Source organism: Oreochromis aureus, linkage group 12 (genome assembly GCF_013358895.1).
Source record: "Oreochromis aureus strain Israel breed Guangdong linkage group 12, ZZ_aureus, whole genome shotgun sequence".
In the NCBI taxonomy this organism is placed as follows: Eukaryota; Metazoa; Chordata; class Actinopteri; order Cichliformes; family Cichlidae; genus Oreochromis; species Oreochromis aureus.
This window is the reverse complement of record NC_052953.1, coordinates 20,660,022-20,683,940: the sequence shown is the minus strand read 5'-3', so window position 1 is coordinate 20,683,940 and position 23,919 is coordinate 20,660,022. Positions and strand designations below refer to the sequence as shown.

Sequence of the window (23,919 nt, the reverse complement as noted above, 5' to 3'; positions counted from 1 at the left end):
TTTCTGACCGGTTTTGTGGGAAAATCCCAGTAGACCAGTATTTTTTGAAATATTCAGACCAGCCTGACTGGCACCAACCACAGTTCATGTGTCCGTTCAAAGTCACCTGATCAAGCAGTAAACTAAACAGGGACTGGTTCATTCAAAATTTCAGTTTCTTTGTAGTTTTCTGCAAACGTTTTTTCTATTTTTCTGTCCTTTTGAATGCTCTTGATGGTTGAATAAGCTCATTATAAGATTGCAAGGCCCTTATGTCGTATGAAGACATTAAAATGGCTCCTTTAACCCTTTAAAGAACTAGGCCTGAGAATCGGCCTGTATGATACGCTCAAACATATAAATCACATTTCTTCCCCCTTCTGATGCTTGTTTTGAACTTATTCATTTTAATATCAACTTGACCTTGTCTACATGCCTAAATGCATTCAGTTCCTGCCATTTAATTGGCTGGTAAGATTTGTGTAATGACCAGTTGAACAGGTGTAGCCAGTGAAGTGGCTGGTGGTGACTGTACATGCAATTACAAACATGAGTATTTTAATGCTGTGATGTTCTTCATTCTCAGCCGAAGGAATAAAACTCTGACGAAGAAGGAGAAGAGGACGATGGCAGAGTACAGTGATTACATCCAAGATATCGTCAAGACTAAGAAGGTTAGATGTACATTTTGTGTCTGTATGCTCTCTTGACTAAGTTGTTTTTTCATTTGGATTGTGCAACTCTAAAGGCCACAATAATTAAGTATTTTATTGATTTGCTATTGGTATAAAGGAAAATATTGCCAACTCTGCTGCTTCCCTTCAGTTTATGGAGCTGTTTAGTGTTGATCAGGGTTTTTTTTAAGTGAGCTGACTGCTCACTAAAAACAAGAATGCTTCATAAGGTAGTAAACTTTATGTCAGTGTTGTGTTTTCAGCTAGTTTATCTTCCCCTCAGCCCAAAAAGAAAAGAAAATCAGTTTATGCGTGTTGTCAATTTATCAAACATCAGGATTGTGAATCTCACACAGGTAACTTTTCTCCACAGAGTAAATTGTATGAATGGTACCTCCAGCAGTGTGCAGCAGAATATGACCTCTGACCCTGGGTAAGCTGAAGACACTTTGCACCAGTACCTGTAAGCTCGCAGGTGTACTCTCTAAATCAGCCAAGATCACTGCCAACAATTATCATCTCAGCAGCGGATTTGAAAAGTGCCTTTATTACTAATTATTGGAGAAGCTTTGATTGTAGCCGTTTAATGAAAGTCAGACTGTGACTGGATTTTTTTTATAGTCTATGGGTAATTATTGTGAGAAAAATATGAAATGTTTACAAATTACACATTTTCTTCTTGAACTTGGGGCTGCCTTTACCAGCAAACACATTTTCATGATGTCCTCTATAAAGTTAGTTCTCATTGTTGTCATGTGATGGGTCTTTATATCTCACTACACTGTCCTGAGCGCAGTGTTACCAGAATGTGTTTTAAGCAATAGCTACAATAACCAATGCTGTGATTAAAGCCTGGGCATTATGGTTGGACATCTGATAAAAACACATTTATTGCGTTGAATCCTTCTCTTGCCTCCAAAGAGCCAATCACTTATTTTTATATACAAATCGTTGTCGTGTAATCATTGTTAGATGTTCCACAGACTTTCAGTACAGCACAGTACGGTGGCCTAGAGGTGCCACACACAACAGCAAAAAGAAACATTTGATGGGAAAGTTGGTGACAACATTTCTTGTTTGTGACTGGATAAAATCCAAGTTCCTGGGAAGAGATTGAGGTCATTTTTTTCTATTTCTGTACTACTCTCAGCAGTTTTCTTGGGAAATTTTTAAACTGAGATTGAGAGGATAAGAGTTAAGGCACTGATCTTCTTTATACACTTTCACCATATTTATGTAATATGGCCTGTGAGTAAGAGTGTAAGTCCCTTAGAATTTAATGAAATTTCAGTGTGTTTTACCTGAAATTATGATTTGATTATATTCACCTGCAAATACTTGTCTTTTTAAAATTACTTAGATACTACTTAAAAACTATTTACTGTATAATGAATAAATTGAAAAGTTTTTTTTCTTTCCTACCTAAAAGAAAAAATAACCAGTAGCAAATATCGCATTGCAGAGACCCCATGTGGTCATATAATAATGGAACATTCCTTCATTCCATTTCTTAACTTTTTTAAATTTTTACTTTATTTACAGTTTTGCAGTGAGGAAAGGGGAGAGAGCAGGGGACGCACGCAGTGAAGGGGTCGCAAGTCAGGCTTGAACCCAAGTTGCTGCATCTAAGCCGTAAGGCAAATAGTCATTGCTCTGGTTGATGGTTGAATAGTGTTTGCGAAAGGAAAGAAATCAAGTCTGACTTGACTCCATCATTATACGAGCACGTTTGCCCTACCGCCTGTAGATTTCAAACACATTATTCCCATTGTTCAAACCAACAGAGACTATTGTATATTTTGGCCTTGTGTCACCATTGTAATGATTTCCACGTGTCAAAAGGATGGATTGGCCCTGTGTTCCCGCCTTACATTCCTGTCCGCTCTCTACTCTTCTATCAAATAGAGGCTATAAAAATGCCACCTAGAAATCCTTGCTGGGGATCTGCTTTAGCTGCGAATGGTCCCATGGTGGGGATTGTAGCTCTCAGCATAACACAACCTCATCTCTTTGACCATATGTCTTTTAAGTGGGCCTCAGGGCTTTCAAGTAAGATTTTAATATAAGAGTAGCATAGAAGCTGGAAATCCCTCCCGACTGTAGCGGTGAGCTTGATTCTGTCCGGTCACAATAAGAAATGTTGCCCCAACGCTTCTGAGAAAAAGTGAGTTGTTTTTTTTTAACATTTTTTTTGTTTGCTTGTTTCAGTTTCATTTAGTTTTTGTTGTGTTTTGCACCTCAGGGACACCATAGTGCAGTGAAGTAACTGCGCTGTCGGGTACCTCGTACTTGTGTTAATAAGCAATGAACCCTGCCAGTCCTTTATTGATAGATTTAACTAGTGACACCATATACTGCCTTCACCACACTGTTTGTAGATGTATTTATTAGTGTTGACAGATGTCAACATGTGAGGTGCTTTTTCCTAGAGATGCACTGATCCAATGCTCGACATTAACAATAGAGCTGCTTTTGAGGTTTTCTTTTTTTTAATTTATTGCTGTGACTGATATAAATAAACCTCTAACATTAGCAAGCAGGTTAATCAGTCACATGAAGATGGTTATCAGCTCGATAAGTTAACTTTTCAACATGGCTACGAATGTGTTTACATGAATTGCATCTGATCAATCTCTAACAGCAGATCTGTCCGTTTTATAGGCTGATTTTACAATGGGAGGTAAAACTATAATATTAGAACAGTATGAAGCAGTCAAACACACACAATACTGGCTGAAAGCAGAGTGTGTAAACATAATAGAAAGATTATATTATTAAAAGGCACTTTATGAAGAATTTTGGTCAGTAAGACTGGAAAAGCACTACTACATTAATAAAGCCTAGCCGATTGAAAGCCAGAAAGGAAAGCTGGTATAAATGCTGACCGTGTAAGTCAACAGACATACTAGCATTACAGCTCTATCACGAATAAACAGCAGGATCTGCCAGATTACAGTAAATTGAGGATGAGATGTGTGTAAAGCAATTGTTGCCTTATTCTTTCAGCTGCAGAAAAAATATGAAAAACAGGTCAAATATAGATCTAACTTAGGTGCAAATGAGGTCCACATGTACAAATGTGTGCCCTGTTTTAGGATCCTATATGAAGGAGTCTATATCGATATTCCTTATTGAATCTAATGACAGAAAAACTTAAGACTTAAGTGTCTGTGCAGAGAGGCCTAAGGGCTCTTCCAGGAATGGTGATACTATTTTTGGGAGAACTGATTGGTCATGGGATACCTGCTGATCTCTCTTCTCAAACATAACCTGCTCCAGAGCAGATTAGCTGTCTGGCATAAGTTTCTATGGTCATATATCCCAGAAAGATGTGAACTGCCTTCGTAATCCAGAAAACCCAGGGCTAAACTTGAAGTTACCTGGCTAAGATGAAATCTTGCTTCGTAATACACGTCTCTGGCGCACTGAAAGAGTTGGTCGCAAAAGCACTGAGTTGACATTTCAGAATTTTTATCCGAATAGAGAAGTTGGATCGGTGTATCCGTACTTTTATCCAAACCTCTATTTGCAACATAGTTGTGAACACTCCCAGTTTGTTTGTATTTTAATGTTAGATGGCTCCCAATTTTTATATGAATAGTTGTGAAACTTAATTTATAAATTCTGTGAAATGTTTGTGCTACTGCATGAAATCTAGACTCAAGTGATTTCATCTATATTTTTAATAACCATGAATCACAGAATGAAATCTGTCAAGAAAAACATGCAAAAACTATGCTCTGTCACCTCTTTGGAAATCATTAAACATTTTTTTAAACCTGTTACACGTTTTTTTTCCAGTTAATAAAGTCAAGAACAGACATACAAATAACAAGTAGAATAACATGAAAAATAAAATGTAACATAAAGCGGTTATTGTTGGAAGACTTTTATTTCAAAGTTTAGTTATAAAAATGCCATTCCAGACATCTCTGCAGGGAGAACAATGCCTTTTAAATCGCTTTGTTGACGTGTGTGTCAGAGCTCAAGTGTTTCGGGATCTGCGGCACTCCAGGATGTAATCAAATATCTGCTTTCTATCATGAAGCGCATTGCAAGCTCTGAACCAGTAAAACTGCAGTAACCGGGAGGAAATATTCAAGCAACAAATTAAATTTTTCTGCTTGCAGAGGGACTGGCAAACCCAGGCCACAATCCTCAGTTCCCTGAGTTAGTAACAAACAACGTCTCTAAGGGGGTGACGGCTATCCAAAATAACCTTAAGCTACTATTGCTCACTATTCATTTTCGAGGCGTTATACCTACTTGTTAGAAAATACACGAATCTACAGTGCAAGCACTAGTATGCGATCAAAGAATAAGAATTCCATTTGTGCACTCTACTAGCAAGGCAACCATAACAGAGAGGTAAGCTGTGAGTCTAACCATTATAATAAATCACAAATTAACGCTGCGAGTGAGAGTTGGTAAGTAGGTTAAAAGCTGCATTCAGGCTTGTGCTGAAGTGGTAACACAGTTTGTTTTTGTTGCAGATTTAAGCTTTGCTCATGTGTCTACATTAAATTTTTTTTTTTACTAGTTTGGGGCTTAATTTAACTCCTGTTATAGCAAGTTATACCATGCAGATCTACGGCCTGTATGCAAGCATACGACCACGTCTGTCATTCACTGGAAAATGGATGCTATTATTTTGTTACAGTGCATTCAGGATTATAACTATTTACAATATTATCTGTACAAAAAAACTCATTGCCCTTCCCTGGCTTCTTATAAACAAAGTGTACAGGTAGATACATCTTGCAGCAGCACGGAGGCTGACACCGGTATTACTTCGTTGTGAAACAAGACAACATCAATAATAAAAGACCTGCCAACACAGTCGCTCAGTGTTTTCAGGTCGCGCGTAGCTCCTTTTGTTATTTTAAAGTGTCTCTTAGGAGAAAAAGCAAGTTTGAGTGATGTCCTCAGGTAAGCATGTCCCAAACAGACAGTCATATCAGCAAATTTGTGTGTGTTGTGAATAGACTGTGATAGCTGCTCAGTGTCTCAGCACCATGAGTGTCCATATGGAGGTGTCCGAAGGGACTGGGAACTTCAGATGGGAAGTCATTGAGAGCCTTTGTCAATCAACCAAGAAATGTCTCCTGTCCTAAAAAAAACACACATAAAATCCAGCCATTACATACAAACAAAAACATGCCAACAAAATCACAAGTTAGTTGATAAATTACAGCTCCCTGTGAGTTTCTGTTAATGCGTGAAGCAGAAAGGAGAAAAAGCAAATATTTTTCCATACTTGCCAAGTCGTGTTAACATCCTTCAGGTTTTTTGCAAGCATTATTAGAAACAGAAGACACAAGAACAGTAAAGTCACAAAAACAAGGAAAAAGTGGACACAAAAGATTCCAGCAACATCATTATGGTACGGTTCTGCTGCATTAACAGATCCAGCAGTTCCTAATAATAGTCAAGAAACTGATTTCTAAACCCTCTCACAGAGGCTCCTTAACCACTGTGTGTGATTTCATATTATTAATTGTGATTAAAGCTTTGTGTTACCATCACAGTTTTCATCCTATAGCTGCACAGTCATGAAAAAAAAAACGTTTTCACAGGACTTTCTGCAATCCTGTGAAACTCCAAGCACACTCCATGATTCAGTAGTTTGTTGAACCACCTTTAGCAGCAGTAACTTGAAGTAATCATTGTCTGTATGACTGCATAAGTCTTTCACATCAGTGGTGGAAATTTGGCCCATTCTTCTTTACAGTGTTGCTTCAGTTAATGGAGGTTTACAAACATTAATTTACATTTAACTCTATTAAGGTCCCATCACATTGGAGATTTGCTGCTGTGCTTGGGATTATTATCCTGTTGTCTGATTTAATTTGGGCCAAGCTTTAGCTGTCAGACAGAGAGCCCCACATCTGACTCCAGAATACTTATACAGAGGTATACAGAGACGTTCATGGTTGCTGATATGCATTGTTTGGTTTTCACCAAACATGCTGCTATGCATTATAACCAAACACCCCCGCTTTAATGTGCTGCCCTGTTCTTTATTGAGAGAAGAGGCTTTTTTCTAGCAGCCCTTTTAAACAAATTATAGTTGTTTGGTCTTTTTTCTAGTTTTACTGCCTTGAACGTTAACAATTAATGTGTTAACTGAGGCCTGTAGTGTCTGAAGCTCTGGAGTATACATAGCTAAATATAGATTGTAGCACTATGTTAGTACATGCCTGAATACTGCAGACTAACAAACTGGAAAGTCTGCTTTCATATAGGTGCCCACACATGGTGATGATTGATTAGCAGCACCTGGCTGCTACTTACCCTCTTAATTTCTGTGGAATCAGACTTTATAAAGTCACAGGACTTTATAAAGTCGGGTAAAAAAAACTTTTTCACATATATACAGATGCCTGATAGAAGTTATAACGACAAATATTTTAATATTATATTACTGTTAATGTTTACTTGTAACACAACTAGAGAGCATCACAAGCAATTAATTATTTTTAGAGTTTATATACAGTTAAATACATAATAGTAGTATAATATTATATATCAATAATATTATTGGTGGTTAAAGCGAAACATTAAACTTGGAGTTTACTTGGAAATTACAACTGCTGAAACTATTTAAATACTTCATAACTATGCTGGTTCTTTCTTAAAATGCAAATGTACTCAGTGTATTTGCTATACAGTCAATGAATATTTTGTTAGGTGCACCTGTTCAACTGCTTGTTATACAAATGCCTAAACAGCCAATCACATCTCAACAACATAACATATTTAGGCATGGAGACAAGATAACCTGTTTAAGTTCAAACTGCTGATCTGCTGGGATTTTCCCAAACAACCATCTCTAGAGTTTACACAAAAAACATCCAGAGGTCAGAGGAAAATGACCAGACTGCTTCGAGCTGACAGAGAGGGAACAGTGACTCAAATAACCCCTTATTTCAACCAAGGTATTCAGCAGAGCATCTCTGAATGCAGAACACATTAAACCTTGGAGCAGATGGCCTACAGCACATGCTCACTCCTGTGAGCTAAGAACAGGAAATTGAGACTACAATTCATGCTCACCTGAGACACAGTATTCACCAAAATTGAGCAATAGAAGAATGAAAGAACTTTGCCTGGTCTGATGAGTCTCATTTTCTGCTGCAACGTTAAAACAGCAGGGCCAGAATTTGGCATAAAGAACATGAACGCATGGATGCATCCTGCCTTGTATCAACGGTCCAGGCTGGTAGGGGTGCTGTAATGGTGTGGGGAATATTTTCTTGGCACACTTTGAGCTCCTTACTACCAACTGGGTACCAGTGGGATGTGGTACCAGCAGGGGTTTAACTAATTGTCAAAAGAGTGTATATAGTTAGTGGGGAAAATTTGTAATCCTTAAAATACAGTTTTAAAATATTAATAAATCACGTAAAATATCTAAATATATTATTGCTCTGTAGTTTGTTAAAATAAGACAATTTATTTGGCTCACACAAAACTTTTCATGTGATTATAAACTCCATGTCTCACTGTGGTTTCTGTCAGATTGATAACATTTGTCAGGTAGTTCTTTAACATAAACCTTAGACACCAAAATTATTATTGTAACCACGACCAGATTCTGGTGCAGAAGGACACTTACTCTACATCTCGCTTCTTAATCGTCTTTCCGGATCCTAGGACCTCTGCCACTCGGGATACAATGGGATCATAGTTCATGCTGGTGACAGAAACCACCTCCTCACTCCTATAGATGGACCAGAGGAGGAAACAATGAGAAGGTACCTTCACAATAAAAGATAAATATTAGTTCACAATAGTTAAAACAACACACAGACAAACTAAGATGTCAGAAAAATTCTAGAAATCTTACCTTGTATAAAATGCTACAAAGCGTAGTTCATCCAGATCTCCTTGTATAATGACATCATCAAATCCGTCACCATAACCTCCACAAATAGAAAAAAATAATCCGACTCAGGCCTAATTCTTGGTCACGGGGCTTCATTTTTGTTCAGCTAGATGGCAGTGTAGTACCAACATTTCAGGGCAGACTCATTTCCTCTTAATCTCTGATCCTTTCACAGTCAGTCTTCCTCTTAACACAAACTTTCAGGCTAAAGCAAACACTACAGATGGATGGAAGGCCCGCCTACCTGCATAGCGTATGGTCTTCCCAAACATGGCTGACCAGAAGTAAGGCACGGTTTTGATCTCAGTGGCTCTGCCCATCATGCTAAGAGCTGCTACCTTTCCTGTCAGTGCCAATGGAAACCAAAAACATTCACATAGTTGAGTTATAAAAGCCTTAGTTTTGGAGTATGAATGCAGTCAAGAACATGCTACAACAAACTCACCGTGTACATGAGCCATTTGCCAGTGAGGGATGTTCACCTTCTTGTTGTTGCGTGGTGGGAAAGGAAACATCACCACATCTCCTCCAGCAAAGACCCCATCAACATTCGTCTGCATATTCTGGAAGAAAGATGTAAGAATTTAACAAAATGGGAGTCAAACAGTTTAAGTGAGGCTCCAGGCTCTGCACAGCACCTTGTTCACAGTAATGAAGCCCTTGGAGTCTAAGTGGATGCCGCTCTGTTTCAGGAACCCTGTTGCAGGAACGCTTCCTGCAGGAGAGCAGAGCAAGAGCGCAAAAACACACTTTTAATGTCACCAAAGTAATTTTTAGATAATTAATGACAGACAATAAGGACATATTCTGTATTATGTTTCATATCACCTGCTCCAATGACACACACATCTGCCCGCAGGACTTTTCCACTCTTCAGTACAACCTCTTTCAACTGTAACAGGGAAAAGAAACAACTTGCACTTATGTGCTAGTGTATCTATTGATACATTAACAACTCTCACGCAAAATAAATGTTAATATAAAAACTGATCTTTTTATTCAGTTAGTTTTTTTACTGAGAAATGGGATTATACATGTAAAGTCACAGCGTCTCTCAGTTATTTAGATCATTTCCCCCAAGAGATGGATGCAATCTTCAATATCCCAAGTTCAGTGGACACAATGCCCACCTCCTTATCTGAGTTTTGCCACGTTATCAAACAAGAGACAATAGTGCGTCCGAGCATTGTGCTGTTTCTCTCACTTTCTGAATACCTGTCCATGATGGCCAACCATCTCTGACACCTCGTTCAGCATGTAGAATTTCACCCTGTTTGCCTCAAACAGCTGCAAAGACAAAACGGTTCTAGTGAATACTCGAAAACAGAGACAGGAAAAGTTCACCGCTGAATTTTCATGTGTCTGCATGATCAATCGCCGCTAATGAGAAGATTTACACTCCCATTTGTTGCGCTGTATTGACCTGCGAAACATGATTTGCATTTTAACTAATAGTTTCCTCTCAGGGAGAATGCTGATGATAGAATTGTGAAAGTGCTTCATGTTCTGAAAAGCTTGATTTCCCAGGAGGGCGTCTCTACCTTCATTATGGCTTTCCCTACTTTCTCCCCGAGAGCTTTTTTAAAAGGGACCGACTCGATCCCGATGACAGAGACTGAGTGGGCTTTGTCAGTCAGAGCTGCAGCCACCTCCATACCTGCCAGCAAAATGAATAAACAGCACTTAACATACACACTAGTTAATGCAGGATGACACAAAACAGTAATACATTAAGAGTTAACACCTTTGGAAAGCTGTACTGTGAAAAAAAACATGAGCAATGAATGGTAGTTAATATATAAAGAAATATATAATGTCGAAATTAATTAATATATAAATAAAACAATAAATGAAAGAATATAATATAATGTTTAAAAACTGTACAGTGTATCAATGTATTAGTTTTATCTATTAAACAAAAGATAGAATTTTGAATATATGATACTTTTCTATTTCAGCAAATTTAAATGTTATGAAAACAATATGTTTATAAATGTGTCCTTGTCTCACCCACAAATGACGTTCCCACAATCACTGCATTCTTGTTGTTGGCTAGCCTCGCTATGCTGTTAGCATCCTCGGGCGTCCTGAGGTGAAACACATTCCTGACATCTTTGCCCTTGTAGTTCATTGGTTTTGGTCTTTCAAGCAGGAACAGGAGCACAATCGGGTGTCAGTTTACTCATTTACATTCTCAGCTCTTCTGCATCATGAGAAAAGAATATTTTTTGCTTACCTGCTTCCTGTAGCAATAAAGAGTTTCCTGTACTCCATCCTCAGGCCATCTTCAAATATCACAGACTGTGTTTTCACATCTATTGCCACCACCTAAAAACACACAAAACAAAAACAATGAAAGTGTAAATTGAAGTTTTTCTTCAGTTTCTTTTTTTAAAAACAGTCTTAATTAAAAAGATATATATAAATATCATTAAACATTAATCATTAATTAATGATTAATTAAACTTTTAAATATTAATCACCTCTTTCTCTGTGAGAAGTTCAATGTCATGATCTTGCAAGAAGTCCATGGAGCGCAGTCTCAGCTGCTCTGCCGTGCTCTCTAAGGACTGAGGGGTAGCAAGTTAGCACTGAGCAAAGGAAACAGTTGGAACAAAGTCTAGAAATGTCATTTAACCCTTTTCTTCCCATGCTATTGCTCAAAACTGCAAAGTCACAATTAATCATATTCAACCTGTTGTAAAAACACAACAGATCCTACAGTCATTCTAGTCACAGTAGTAACAGTCTCTTTAGTTACTTGGCTGCCTTTAAAGCGTGCTTTTATACCAAATATGACCCAAAACCTTAGTCATATTTGGAATTATTTATTATTTATATATTTTTTATGTACAGGCCATTTCCCTTTACTTTGTTGGTTGTTTTGAAGTGCGTAGCTTTTCAAAGAACTGTTTTAGCAGCGCTGACCACAGCGGTCTGTTATGTAACTTTGGTGACTAAGTGAGGTCTATCTCATTGTATGTGTTCAGGATCTGTGTACAAACCTTACTCAGTTTAGGCCTGTCATATGGAGGATGTTTGTCCATAGTGCACATGACAATGCGATCCGTGAAGCCCTCTTGCCTCAGTGTTTCTGCACACACCAAACCGGCTGGACCTGCCAGTAAGTTAACCAAAACAGATGCACATAACATTGCAAGGACGAAACTCAGAGGAAGATTGAGTTATTTAGGGTCAGCTGTGAGACATAAAACAATAAAGAGCATACACACACACACACACACACTAACCCGAGCCAATAATGAGAACATGGCTGAATCCTGTGTTGGAGTTAATGACTGCTGAACATCGGGCCATGGGCTTTGACCTTTTCTGTGACTGAAGAGCCTGGAAATCATTAAAGAAAGATCCTAGGTCAATCAAGTGGTCAGCTGACTCTCCTGCATGAACTCTTCATCTTCTTCGTGTTACCTGCTTGTTTGCCCGAATGATCACCTTGTCCTTTTCAACTCTGACCTGCAAACAGAATTAAGTGATGTGTACAGTTTTTGATGATCATTAAAAAGATGATTAGGTAGTAAATGTGTTAAGAGCTAGCACCAGTGTGGAGGGTCACCTGAAAGATGGGCAGGCTGTCCAGTCCAGGGAAGTCCTCAATGTCTCCTGTTGCAATGTTAAAACATGCACCGTGCCAGGGACAGCGTACATGTCCTTTGGACAGCACACCTGAAATAACAGCATATGGCCCATCCATACATTTTGTTTAGCAGTCTAAGCAGAGACACACAGACATCTCTCTCCCCAGCCATCTTCTCCAGCTCATCCAGGGGGGACATCGAGGCATTCCCAAGTGAGAAAAGAGACATAATCTCTCCTGGTAGTATATGCCTTAAACATCTCACCTAGAAGGCAATCAGGAGGCATCCTAAACAGATGCCCAAACCAATTCAGCTGGCTCCTTTTGATGTGGAGGAGTAGCAGCTCTACTCTGAGCACCTCCTTAATGACTGAGCTCTGCATTGTATCTCTAAGGGAGAGTCCACACGCCCTTTGGAGGAAGCTCGTTTCTGCTGCTTCTATCCATAATCTCATTCTTTTGTTCATTTCCCAGAGATCGTGGCCATTGCTGAGAATATTAACCAGTAAATTGGCAACTTTGCTTTCATACTAAGCTCCGTCTTTACCACAACACACCAGTACAGCATCTGTATCATTTCAGATGCCATGCCAATCCATCTGTCAGTCTTCTGCACCAAGACCCCAAGATACTAAAACTTCTCCCCTTGGGCAGCAACTCATCTCTGACCTGGAGTGTGCACTCTACCCTTTTCCAGTTAAGGACCATGGTCTCATACCTGAAGGTAATATTTCTCATCCACTTCACACTCAACTGTCACTGCCTGATGAGGACAGAGGAATCACAATATCTGGAAGGAGCAGAGATTTCATCCTGAGGCCACTAAATAAGAAACCCTCCATCACTAGTCTACACCTAGAAAATCCATAAAAGTAATGAACAGGATCACTGACAAAGAACAGTCCTGGTCTTTGAGTCGAACTTTTACTGGTAACAGGTTTAACTTACTACTGACAATGCGAACCGAGCTCTTGCTGTGGTTATACAGGGACTGAATGGCCCTTAGTTACTCCCTACTCTCAAAGCATTGCCCACAGGATGCCCCAAAGAAAAACACATAGACTCGTTGAGCAAACAATCACAAAATCTATCATCGACCTGTGACATAGAGTGTCCTGGGGTTCATTATACTTATTGACACCTTCATGCTCAAACATTGTGTTTGTTATGGACAAAATGTGGTTAGCACATAAGTTTAGTAACAGAGCACCACTCAGGTTCAGATCTGTCAAGCTGCCCCTCCCAGTCATACCCTTTCTGGTCACACTGTCATTGCCAATGCGAGTATTGAAGTCCACCAGCAGAACACACTTTCAAGCACCACGCCAAGTAACTGCAAGACAAATCAGTACACTGAATTGTCATTCAGCACAAACGATGGTCAGGAGCCATTCCCCCACCTGAGGGTGCAGGGAAACAGCCTTCTCATCCACTGTGGAACACTGTGTGCAGACATCGAACTCGGGGGGTACAAATATACCCATCCCCGCTCACCACGTCACTTCATAACTAAAAATAAATGACTCACCTTTAACCAGAGGTGCTCCATAGTGTGGACACTTGTGGCCCATGGCTGTGAACTCCCCATGTTCTTTAATCAACAGAGCCCTGCCGCTTCCCAAATCAACCTCTCGCATTCTGTCAAGCACACAAAATAAAATGATAGTCAGATCCAGAGTAACTGGACAATGACACGGTTTCTGTAATTTTGCCTCTGTACAACACTGCAGTGGATTTCAACTCAAACAGCTAAGATGTGATTGATGTGTAAACTTTAAACTTTACTTTGAAAGGATTTTACAACCCCGATTCCAAAAACATTGGGACACTGTATAAAATGTAAACATAGAAATAAAGCACAATGATTTGCAATTCGCATAAATTGATATTTTATGAGATTTTATTCACAGTAGAATATAAAAGTTATGATGGGGGGAAACAAAAGGCTGGAAAAGTAAGGGGTGCTTCATAGATACAGCTGGAGGAACATTTTGTAGGTAACTAGGTTAACTGATAACAGGTCAGCAACATGATTGAGTATAAAAAGATCATCTTTTAGAGACAGAGTGACATCTCTTTGGACTTCATATAGTCAGTCCTGGTGAACAGTTACCAAATACAAGTTCTTGGAATCAAGTCCAAATCTTTCATCTGCTCAGTTTGTCATTAAATTACCTGAGAACCTGGTTATTAAACTGCTTGTCACTCAAGTGTCCAACCTATTTTTGAGCTTCTGAAAATGAGAGACTATGTATAATAAATGTCTTTAATTCCTAAACACTTAATACAGTACTTCTGTTAAAGTTTGAGTTAAAGCAAAAAAACTGCACTTCAGCCACATTTTGATTAACTGATTTAAAACTCACTGTTGTGATGTACAAAACTATAACAACTATATCACTATCCTAGTGTGTATGGCTAGAACTGAATGTGTTTGGCCATGGATGCTTCTAACAAACAATTTCTGCACTTTAAACAGGAGGCAATATATCTGTGCTACATCTATGCAGGTCACCTTAAAACATTAAAATCAAAGAATTAATTAATTCTGGGTGACCTCCAAACGTCCTCACAATCTAGTTCTTAACTACCATTAAAGCTCGGAAAATGAAATTTTTCCTTATCTTAATGGAAAAGGAAACACAATCCTGCTCTCCCAATTTAAGACAGCCTTACTTAATTCGATACTTCCCACACTTTACTTTCCTTCAGTATTTTATCATCTTTAAAATGTGCCTCAACAGGTGAGAGAATAAAAAAAGCTGCACGATCACGTTCTTACTGTCCATTTTCCAGATCTTTAACGTGGCACACAGAGGCCTCCACATAGTCCCGGGGTTTGTGGTAGAGAGGGAGCAGGGTGGAGTCATCATCAGAGCCGTGAGCCAGGGCCCCGTTAGGTCTGCATTCAGCAAAGGGACTCGCTTTGCCATTAGGCGACAACCCGTCCACCTCTTTTTCTTTATCCAGGAGAGAGAGTTCCACTTTTACTTCAACTGCACAGCAGAGACACGGCCAAATCAGAAAATGTGCGAAAATGCATGGCTGAATAAATGCATTTGATGCAGAATTATTGTTTGAAGGTTTAAAATGAAAATGATTTCAGGGGATATTGATGCTAACGATCACCAGTGGACTATCTTTATTATTCCATAAACCTGTTCTGTGTTATTTCATTTCTATCCTTCTCTAGAGTTTTATAGCAGCAATTTGCCTTATAGCCTAGAGAGATGTCTACAACCTTAGGACAAATTGACTCCGACATCCACAAAGCTCAAACAAATGAAAGCAGGAAGCAGGTGCAACCCTGTCTTCTTTTTTTCCCCTCCCTTCTAGTGCATACCTCTTATTCAGTTGTTTCTTTGGTGATGTGGTATAAAAATCCCCAAAATAGGGAGATAGTTTGACAATTTGCATTTAAATAAAAAAAAAAAATCATACACTGAATCATCAGTTCATTCTCAAAAATGCAGTTTAACCAAGTTGAAGACGCTTTTTAAATAATGCTCGTTAAATAATGCGATATTGATGGGAGTGGTGGAGATTTAAGTACAGCTTGAGCTCTCCCAAGATGACAGCAAAAAATACAGACTGCAGCAACATGGTGCACATTAATCTACGTATTTTGGAGCCACTCAGTTTTCTCTGATGCGCTGCTGTTTGCTTTGTATTTGCGAACATTAAGAAGCGGTTGTGTAACTCCTTTTTCACTGCAGCAGGCTTTATCTGTTCGGCTGGAAAAATGTGCTGATCATCCGGTTCTTACACAGTAATCTGGCTGGAATTTTCTCCTGCTGAGCAAGTCTTAATTAAAATCAATGGAAAATCATAGTAGTGAGTGCATTTGCAGGAGAAAAGAAAGAGAAAGCTTTCCATGGCTGAAGAGAATCTCCAGAAGCAGCTGTAATATCTGAGGCTAAATAAGACGTCGTCACGCTGATGCTTCATTTGATCAGACTAAGTAGTTATCAGGGTTATAACATACATAACTATATTTGATCTAATTCTTGTAAGTTGCCCAACACAGACTTTACATTTACTGAGTAGAAAGCATGGCATAGATAATTATGTAAAATGTTCAGATTTTATATTTACTTTTTGTATTTCTTCACATTTTTAGGCAAATGAAGATGGTACAGCAGTTTGTCTTTAAAGGCATCCCTCCATCATAGACTTTCTCATGGTGCAAATTTACTCTCACTTTTTACTCATTTCTATGTAAGTGGGAATAAATGATCCTCTACAGTATTTACTGTATATTTAGAGTGGGAGTCATCCTTATTTATAAATATAAAGTATCCGAATAAGCTACTTCATAGGTTTCATGTTAATAATGTTCTTTTCCATCTCATGCTTTAACACGTCTGCCTGGGTAGAAGATGCTCTAAATCTCATTGTACATGTGTATAGTGACAATGAAATGCATTCTTTTCTATTCTTCTCATTCTATTTGAACTTGAAACTAACTTCAGCCTTTGACCTGAGACATTTTTCCAGTCTAGATAGTAAATCTTTGTTGTGCATTGAGTGTGCATTAGTAGCCGGAGGTTACACTGTTATCAACACTTATTAGTCTTCAGCTGCCTGACAGTCATCATTTACATACAACTAGAGTCTCTGAACAGATGATGAAATCTTATTCAGTGCACCTGAATGTGAAGTCGAGTGTGTTATTAGAGTACCTCTTAGCAATGCCAACACTGAGGTGATGCATAAACAGATCTCACACGTACTGTACATATGTCAGTTTAAGATATTTGTGTCTCAGTATGTAATCCTAATAACCAAAGACAGTAGGGAGAGCATTTAAATTCCTCCCACACACACACACACAAAATAAACTGCAAACAGAGGAGGCTGAGGGGAAGAGTATAACAGGATCTGGAAGCAACAGCTCTGAAAATGACAAACAAAGACACCAAACAGTCCCGATTTACATTGAAAAGCTTCATAATTTTAACCTTATATAGAATAGAAATTAAAATAGGGTGCTTTTTGTATAATTATTGTGTTATATTTTCTTCACTATCCTTACAACTACTACAAGGACTGCAGTATTTCTTTAAAAAAACATTCTGCATTCATAATGCCATCAGTTTTGACAAGATTCCCAACATCACTGATTGAAACAGCCCCAAACCACAACAGAGATTCCATCATGTTTTACAGATGGCTGTAAACACTCACTATTGCACCTCTCTCCTGACCTGATGTACATATTAACAATTTGAATGAAAAATGTGGCTTCTTGACAGCCACCCTTCCATTGAGAGCATTGCTGATGAGGCTTTGGTGAACAACTGAAGGGTTAAACGCATCACTCAGGTCGTGTCCCAAGTCTTGTTAGATTTTTTCCTATTTCTTAAGGACGTTACTTTCACATACTATTAATGTGCTGCAGATAGTTTATAGGAAGGCTTCTTCTTCTGTCTGGCACTTGTCCAGTTTCTTCACATTTTTTAAGGACACACTGCACACCATGCTGTGATATGGCATGCTTTTTGCTAAAAGCTTTTTGGGAATCACCTTGTTAGTGCAAAAATACAATTTTATATCTGTCAGTCTTTGTTACTTTTGGAATTTTTCATATATTAGAAATGGTAACAAATCACTATAGAAATTGGAACAAATTTTGTGTTTTTGGATGGTAGTGACAAAGTGCCTACTTAAAATAGGTTCCTTTCCTTGAGTTAGGTCCCTTGTTGAACAGTGTTAAACAAAAAACATTCTTTTGAAAATGGTCAGGCACAAGGACTGGAGTGAAATGAGTGAAAAAGCAGCCAATAAATCCAATACATTTTTGAAAGACCTTCAGAAAGCCCCGAGAACCATTTCTCAAGACCACTTTAAAAGAATTAAAAGCCTGGCTCCTTGGAAGCAAAATATAATGAAATGAGGGGTGACTCAAGACTTATAAAGATGCATATAAAGACAAAACATTCTCCAAAAAGTAAAGGACATCATACAGCAGTTGTGGATTTTACTAATTTACTAATGCTTGAATTGGGCAAACATGCCGTTTACCTGGTTTGGGTTTGGAGAAGCATCCTCCCATGGTGGGCCCAGGATTGAGGGACACCCAGGGAGAGAGAGGGAGAGGGGGAGAGGAGAGGAGGGGAGGTACAGTCAGATCGTGGAGCTGGGCTGCTTGTTTTGGAGGTAACAGTAATGCAGAGCTGGAGGTCTGAGAACCTGCAGGTCCAAGCTGGCCATCGCACACGTCAGCTCCTCCACATAATCTGAATGCACAGAGCGAGTGACAACAACAACACACACACCGTCACACTGTGATGACTTGCTGTTAAAACTACAAGCATTAGAAAATATACTTGTGTTGTTTTTATCATTACCAAACTGATATTTGTCTTTATGTCTGTGTTACTAATGTGCAGCTGATGTCGCTCTGAAATGTGTGAAGGACGCATGAGTCAGACCCTGAGGAGAGCTAACCCAGCCACTGTTTATCTTTGTCTATGTAACATGTTAGTGCTTGTAAAAAGGAAGCAGTTGTGTTAATTAGGAACATGTCCACACACACTGTTACCTTTGTTCATGCATATTGCATGGGAAACTGTTAAATATTAACAGCACTCCGACACCTATTAGCTTTCTCGTCACACTGCGCTTTAAAGGGAAGCAGGGGCCCCTTGAGTTTTAAAATCCCCCTTGTTTTGTTTCCACATTGCCCTCACACATTTCTGCCAGCTCTGGTATTTCAGCCACACGGACTGTAGCTAGTTACTCACTGGCTGCTATGAATCTCAGCATACACAGGATGCCACAGGATGGCAGGTGTATCACTCAACACGGTGCAATCCATCACCAAATTATCCTATTGAGGTACAACCAAAAGGACTGCTTGATATTCTGAGCACATCTTAATGTCCTTGAACTTTAGAAAAAAAAACAACTTTGCAGTACTGAATGGAGCGCTGCTTAGAGAAAGTTCCTGAAGACAAATGAGAAATGGAAAGATCTCCTCTAATTGGACAGAAATCTGCAGCTAACAGTGTGTTGGTGTTGCATATGTACAATGTATTTGTTTGCTCTGGATGAAAGTACATTTACTCAAGTACTTGTGATACTTAGGATGGTCCTTAGGTTCTGAGGTTTGGATTCTTAGTTAATGCAATTGAGTTTAAGGGCTCTGTTTGAGTTTTAATGTTTTTCTAGTGATGAGATTCAGTTTTGTAATCCTTGGTTTTGAGATTTTCTCTTTTTTTTAATAGGATTTTTAGTTCCCTCTGGTTCCCCTGTCTTGTATCTGTGTTTGATATTTCATTGTTGTGTTATTTTCTATTTTCCTTTAAATGTTAACCTTAGTTTAATGGTCTGTTTTTCCCTTAGCCCCGCCCTAACTGTATTCACCTGTGCTGATTATGTTCAGTTGTGCCTCATCCCCACCTAGCTCCTGTTGCCTATCAGCCCTCTCTGTGTGTATGTGTAGACCTGCCTTCCCATTAATTAAAGCATCTGTTTATGTTCCTCTCTATTGCAGCTCAGTTTGTCCCTATATTTTTTGGATTTATTTCCTGGCTCTGTTTATTTTGGACGTATCAGCTGCGATAAAGTCTCTCTTTTATTTTCCTCCTTTTGGTCTCGCATGCTGGATTCAGGCTCTGTCTATACCACCAAACTTGACAACTTAAGTATATTATTGAGCTACTAGTGCTGCACACAAAAATATTCATTTCATGCTCCGTTTTTCTTCATTTCCAGAAAAAGTTTACATTAAAATATTTGAAAAAAAAAAAAAATAGATGTTAAGTGCTCTGTCCAAAATTTACTCATTTCAGGTGGGAAGCACAGTAGTACAGTGGTTAATGCTGTCACCTCATAGAAAGGAGTTAGTAGGTTTGAACCTCCTGGGCCCCTCTATGGTTTCCCTGGCCCTGTGAGTGCTCCAGGTTGTCCCCAAAACATACGTGTTGGGTTGACTGGTGACTCTAAACTGGCTAGAGATGTTGATGTAATGTGAGGTGTTATATCCAGGGTGTATCTTGCCTTTTGTCCTGTCAGCTCAGATAACCAGGCTGGATAAGCTGATGGATGATTTGACCTTTCAGAACTGCAATCTCTTACAAAAGGCAGTTTGTAAAGACCTTTTGCCAGTGTCTTAGCTCTCAGTCTAAAGTTGCTTTCATAAGGCGCTAAAGACTGAGAGTAAAGCTGCATCTGATAATGGAAATATCTTAGAAGGTTAATTGTACATTAAGCAGTTTTTAACCTGCCAGCTCTGTTTCTGTCCATGTAACAACAGCAAAGGTAAAAATCACAGCATTCACTCCTTCCTGCTGTATGCTCTACCTACACAACACTCTTGCATAAACCTTATGGAGTGTTGCCAGTAGTGGGAACGCATGTGTAGTGTATCATCTCCTGCTGTGTGCCACATATGAAAAGGACAACTGCAGATTCTACAAACATTATTTGGAGTTCAAACACTTTATGAGTTGTAAGTGTTTCAACAAGAGACAGAATCCCCAATAAACTTTTTTACATGGTCTGCTAATCCAAAGAGGTAAAACTATCCCAGTACTTCACCAAAAGGCAAAGATGGCCTTTTGGTGAAATATTGGCTAGATCTCACTTCATTAATCATCTCAGGACTCTTCAAATGTATGTCATGGCCCTTTAAGTAAATCCAATATTGGAAACGGCTACTAAAATACACTTGTGCACATTTTGTTGCTAATCATTAAGTAGGGTGTATTTTTCCGTTGTTGTTTTAGGGCTTTTACTTAAATAAGGAGAATACTTTCATCGTTGTTTCTTTGAGATGTTACTGAACAAGGTGTTACTTGACTTGTTAAGCCAAAAATCTAGTGAAAACCTAGTGATCTCCATTTGCTCTAGCTTCTTTTTAATCTGTATTTTTGCGCTGTTCCTTCAAATATCTATGCCAAGCACATTTCCTTGCATTTAGTTAACATCCTTGCCAGCACTGCCAGGTGCTTTCTGTGTAAGCCACTAACTAGAGAAAGCAAAAAAAAATATCAAGTCCCTTTCTGAAGACTGAAGATATGTAGGAAAACTTGCCCCTTGCATGTTGTCCCTTAAATAATTCGTCACCACTGAAAATTTGATGAACAACAAATTGGATCACAAATAGCTACCATACTGGAGCTCCAGTAAACCCAAGATATTTTGTGCAAAACTAAAGTAGGTTAAGCAGATTTGGTCCTCACAACATATGACGCAGATCCCTCACTCTTTCTCACTGTTGGGCCTGTCCCCAAGCAGTGCTAATAATCCTGCCTGCAAACAAGCTGTCAGTTTCACTCACTTCCCTACAAATGCAAAACCTGTTACTGGAATGTCAGAGGGGAGAATTAGCAAAATGCCAACTCCTGGTTGGTGGAAAAGAGGCTGATCTATAAAGTGAACGTGAGTGAAACAAATGCCAGTCGAAAATGCCAGCCCTTTGATGGACACACCCACTGAAATTACCACGCAAACTGTGATAGCATGTGTAACGTTAGCAGAAGAGGAACATGCTGCGATCTCCATATGTACTAAGAGAAGATCAGCTGTTTATTGGCTCATTCACTTCATAACACCTTGACTATTTTAAAACACCTGCTTGGCAGGTATCCTGACAGGTTAGCCTGTAGTTAGAGTTCTCTGATCCTTGGCTGATAAAAGGCCTCATGCTGCTTAATATTTGACCACGCTTCTTTCTTTCCCTCACAGTCAGCTCTTCAGGTTCGTGAAATGCAAGATAAGCCTGAGAAGTCATCCTGCAATTGCATAAACCTGCTGCTGAGCTGACAGGCTCTTACTGACCATTTATTTTATTTACTAGCAGTTTAATGAAGTCTTCAGTGCCCCTGACAAATGTATAAAAATGAAAGCATTTTAATCCTTGATCTTTTTTTGTTGGGGTCTTTTTGCTGTTCATGTGTTAATTGTTTGCAGTGAAAGGAAACAGGAGGGAAAGGGAAGGGCAGCAAGTGTCCCAAGCCATGTCTGAAGTTAAAGGTGTTCCCTGAAATGCCGCCAAGCTTCTGATTGACTTCTGTTTACTCCAGTGCCTACGTGTCACTGACTATGAAAGAAAAAAGTGTGGATTACAGTTACCACAATCCCCATTAGGAGGCTCCAGTGTGTGTGTGTTTGTGTGTGTGTTTAATTTCATTCAGATTATTCAGATCAATGCTTGTGTATAGTTTTGCTTTTGTTTCCTTTGTGAGGTGACATCCTTGTTATGGGCAAGATTTGAAGAAATAAATTCAGCTCCATGTGACACCAACAGAGTGCAGGCTGTGAAAAAGCCTTGACTGAAAATTAAAAAAGAAACGGGAATATAATGTGTGATAAATTAACTATACATTTACCTGATTACAGAGTCAGGTACAGTCCTAATTAAGCTTTTAAGGGGAATTCAAAAAAACATTACTGCTTCACATGATACAGCAGCTGCCACGTGGTTCAAGAAAACAAAGACCAAATCAGCATTCAGCATTATTTACTGTTCAACAGCACAGAGTTCATGAAGTAGACAAGTTCCTGTGGCTTTATGTTGACTCAGATGCCAAAATGTTTTGTATGTATTTATCTGTAAAGCTTAAGTTGGTTAACAATAGCACTACATGGCTCTATCAGGTAATTTTGCTGCTACTTTGAGCGATAACCTCTCCATGATGTCATGGAAAACTGGAACTGAGTTCTTCAGAGGGGTGTACACCCCTACAGGGCAGCTGTACTTCCTTAGAGCAGTTCTGCAAGTGACCAGTTTCTCAGCACACACACGCAGACGCATACAAAGACACACATGGCTGCTGTCAAATTATGATTGGAGATGTGCTGTGATATATTCGACCTGTTTTCATTTTTGTAAAAGTTACTGGTGTATATGGACTGGAAAACATTATCTGATATGCGTGAAGTTTGAGGGATCAGAATTTCTCCAAGATTTTCATCTATTCCACTCATGAGTGTGTTTTCACTAACAAACTGATTTGTAGAGAAACAGTGGATGTTTCTCAACAGAAGAGCCCCCAGAGCAAGCAACTTCCTTATAGAAGTACTCTATGTGACCACAGTGCGCCAATGCAGGCAAAACCCACTTGAAGAAATAAGTGGGATCTCGCTCTCTCTCACGCACGCACACGCGCGCGCGCGCACGCAGCATCACATAAACACATATAAAGTAATTACCTCTAACTGAGTCCCTGGTGTAAAAAGAATGTGAAGGGTCTTACCCGCGTGCATGGAGCAGGTGCACTGAGATCCTGTCAAACTCCCTGGTGCTCAGCCGTCCCTGCGGAGCACGGCAGCATATTAGCACGGGTCTCCTCGCAGTCTTCTCCCTCTCCGGATTGGCTCTCTCCGCTAGAGTATTCCCAGTCTGCGTGTCCCTCCGTACCCTCCTCCGCACTCCTCTTCTTCCTCTTGATGCAGCAGAGGCTCCAGTGAGTGAGTGAGTGTGTGGGTGAGTGTACGTGTGTGTGCGCTCTGCCCCTCTCAGAGTCCCCCTCAGCAGCAGCAGGAGCAGCAGGAGCAGCACACTGAGCCGACGGGTTGTGGGAGTTGCTCTGTTTCTCTGTCCGAGCCTGAAAACGCAGCACGGAGGACCTTTGCCAGTTTCTCAGCTGTATGCGGTATTGATGGAGTTGCTGAGGGGATGCTAACACAGCATGAATTCTCACCGTTCCCTGCTCTCCTCCACCCAACCTTCCTCTCTCTTTCTTAAAAAACACACACACGCGCGCTCTGTGTGTGTGCGTGCGCGCGCCAGGCTTGCTTTTCTGTTCAGACCATTTCAGCCTCGCCTTCAA

The 23,919-nt window shown here is 39.5% G+C and overlaps 2 protein-coding genes across 3 annotated transcripts in view; one reads left to right on the top strand and one right to left on the bottom strand.

Moving 5' to 3' along the window:
* Positions 1-4,436, top strand: part of si:dkey-98f17.5 (uncharacterized protein LOC569123 homolog) — a 14,255-nt gene extending 9,819 nt beyond the window's left edge. Inside the window, exons 11-12 of the mRNA XM_031755447.2 lie at positions 566-653; positions 1,027-4,436. Coding sequence (XP_031611307.1) covers positions 566-653; positions 1,027-1,080 — 142 coding nt within the window. The 3' untranslated portion in view covers positions 1,081-4,436. The remainder of the gene's footprint in view (positions 1-565; positions 654-1,026) is intronic.
* LOC116332520 (apoptosis-inducing factor 3) lies at positions 2,826-23,919 on the bottom strand. Of its 2 annotated transcripts, XM_039620927.1 has the most exons (20): positions 23,344-23,919; positions 18,164-18,378; positions 14,922-15,135; positions 13,668-13,777; positions 12,119-12,228; positions 11,974-12,018; positions 11,793-11,889; positions 11,547-11,659; positions 11,025-11,111; positions 10,778-10,869; positions 10,552-10,682; positions 10,083-10,198; positions 9,757-9,828; positions 9,370-9,433; positions 9,180-9,256; positions 8,987-9,104; positions 8,786-8,884; positions 8,503-8,578; positions 8,272-8,376; positions 2,826-5,763 (listed from the first exon to the last, which is right to left on the bottom strand). In XM_039620927.1, exons 2-20 carry the CDS (start codon positions 18,192-18,194, stop codon positions 5,721-5,723), a joined length of 1,800 nt encoding a protein of 599 aa, XP_039476861.1. In that variant the 5' UTR covers positions 18,195-18,378; positions 23,344-23,919; the 3' UTR covers positions 2,826-5,720. The 2 variants fall into 2 exon arrangements, with proteins under 2 accessions (XP_039476861.1, XP_031611371.1); XM_031755511.2 differs by lacking the exon at positions 23,344-23,919 and having other exon boundaries at positions 18,164-19,672.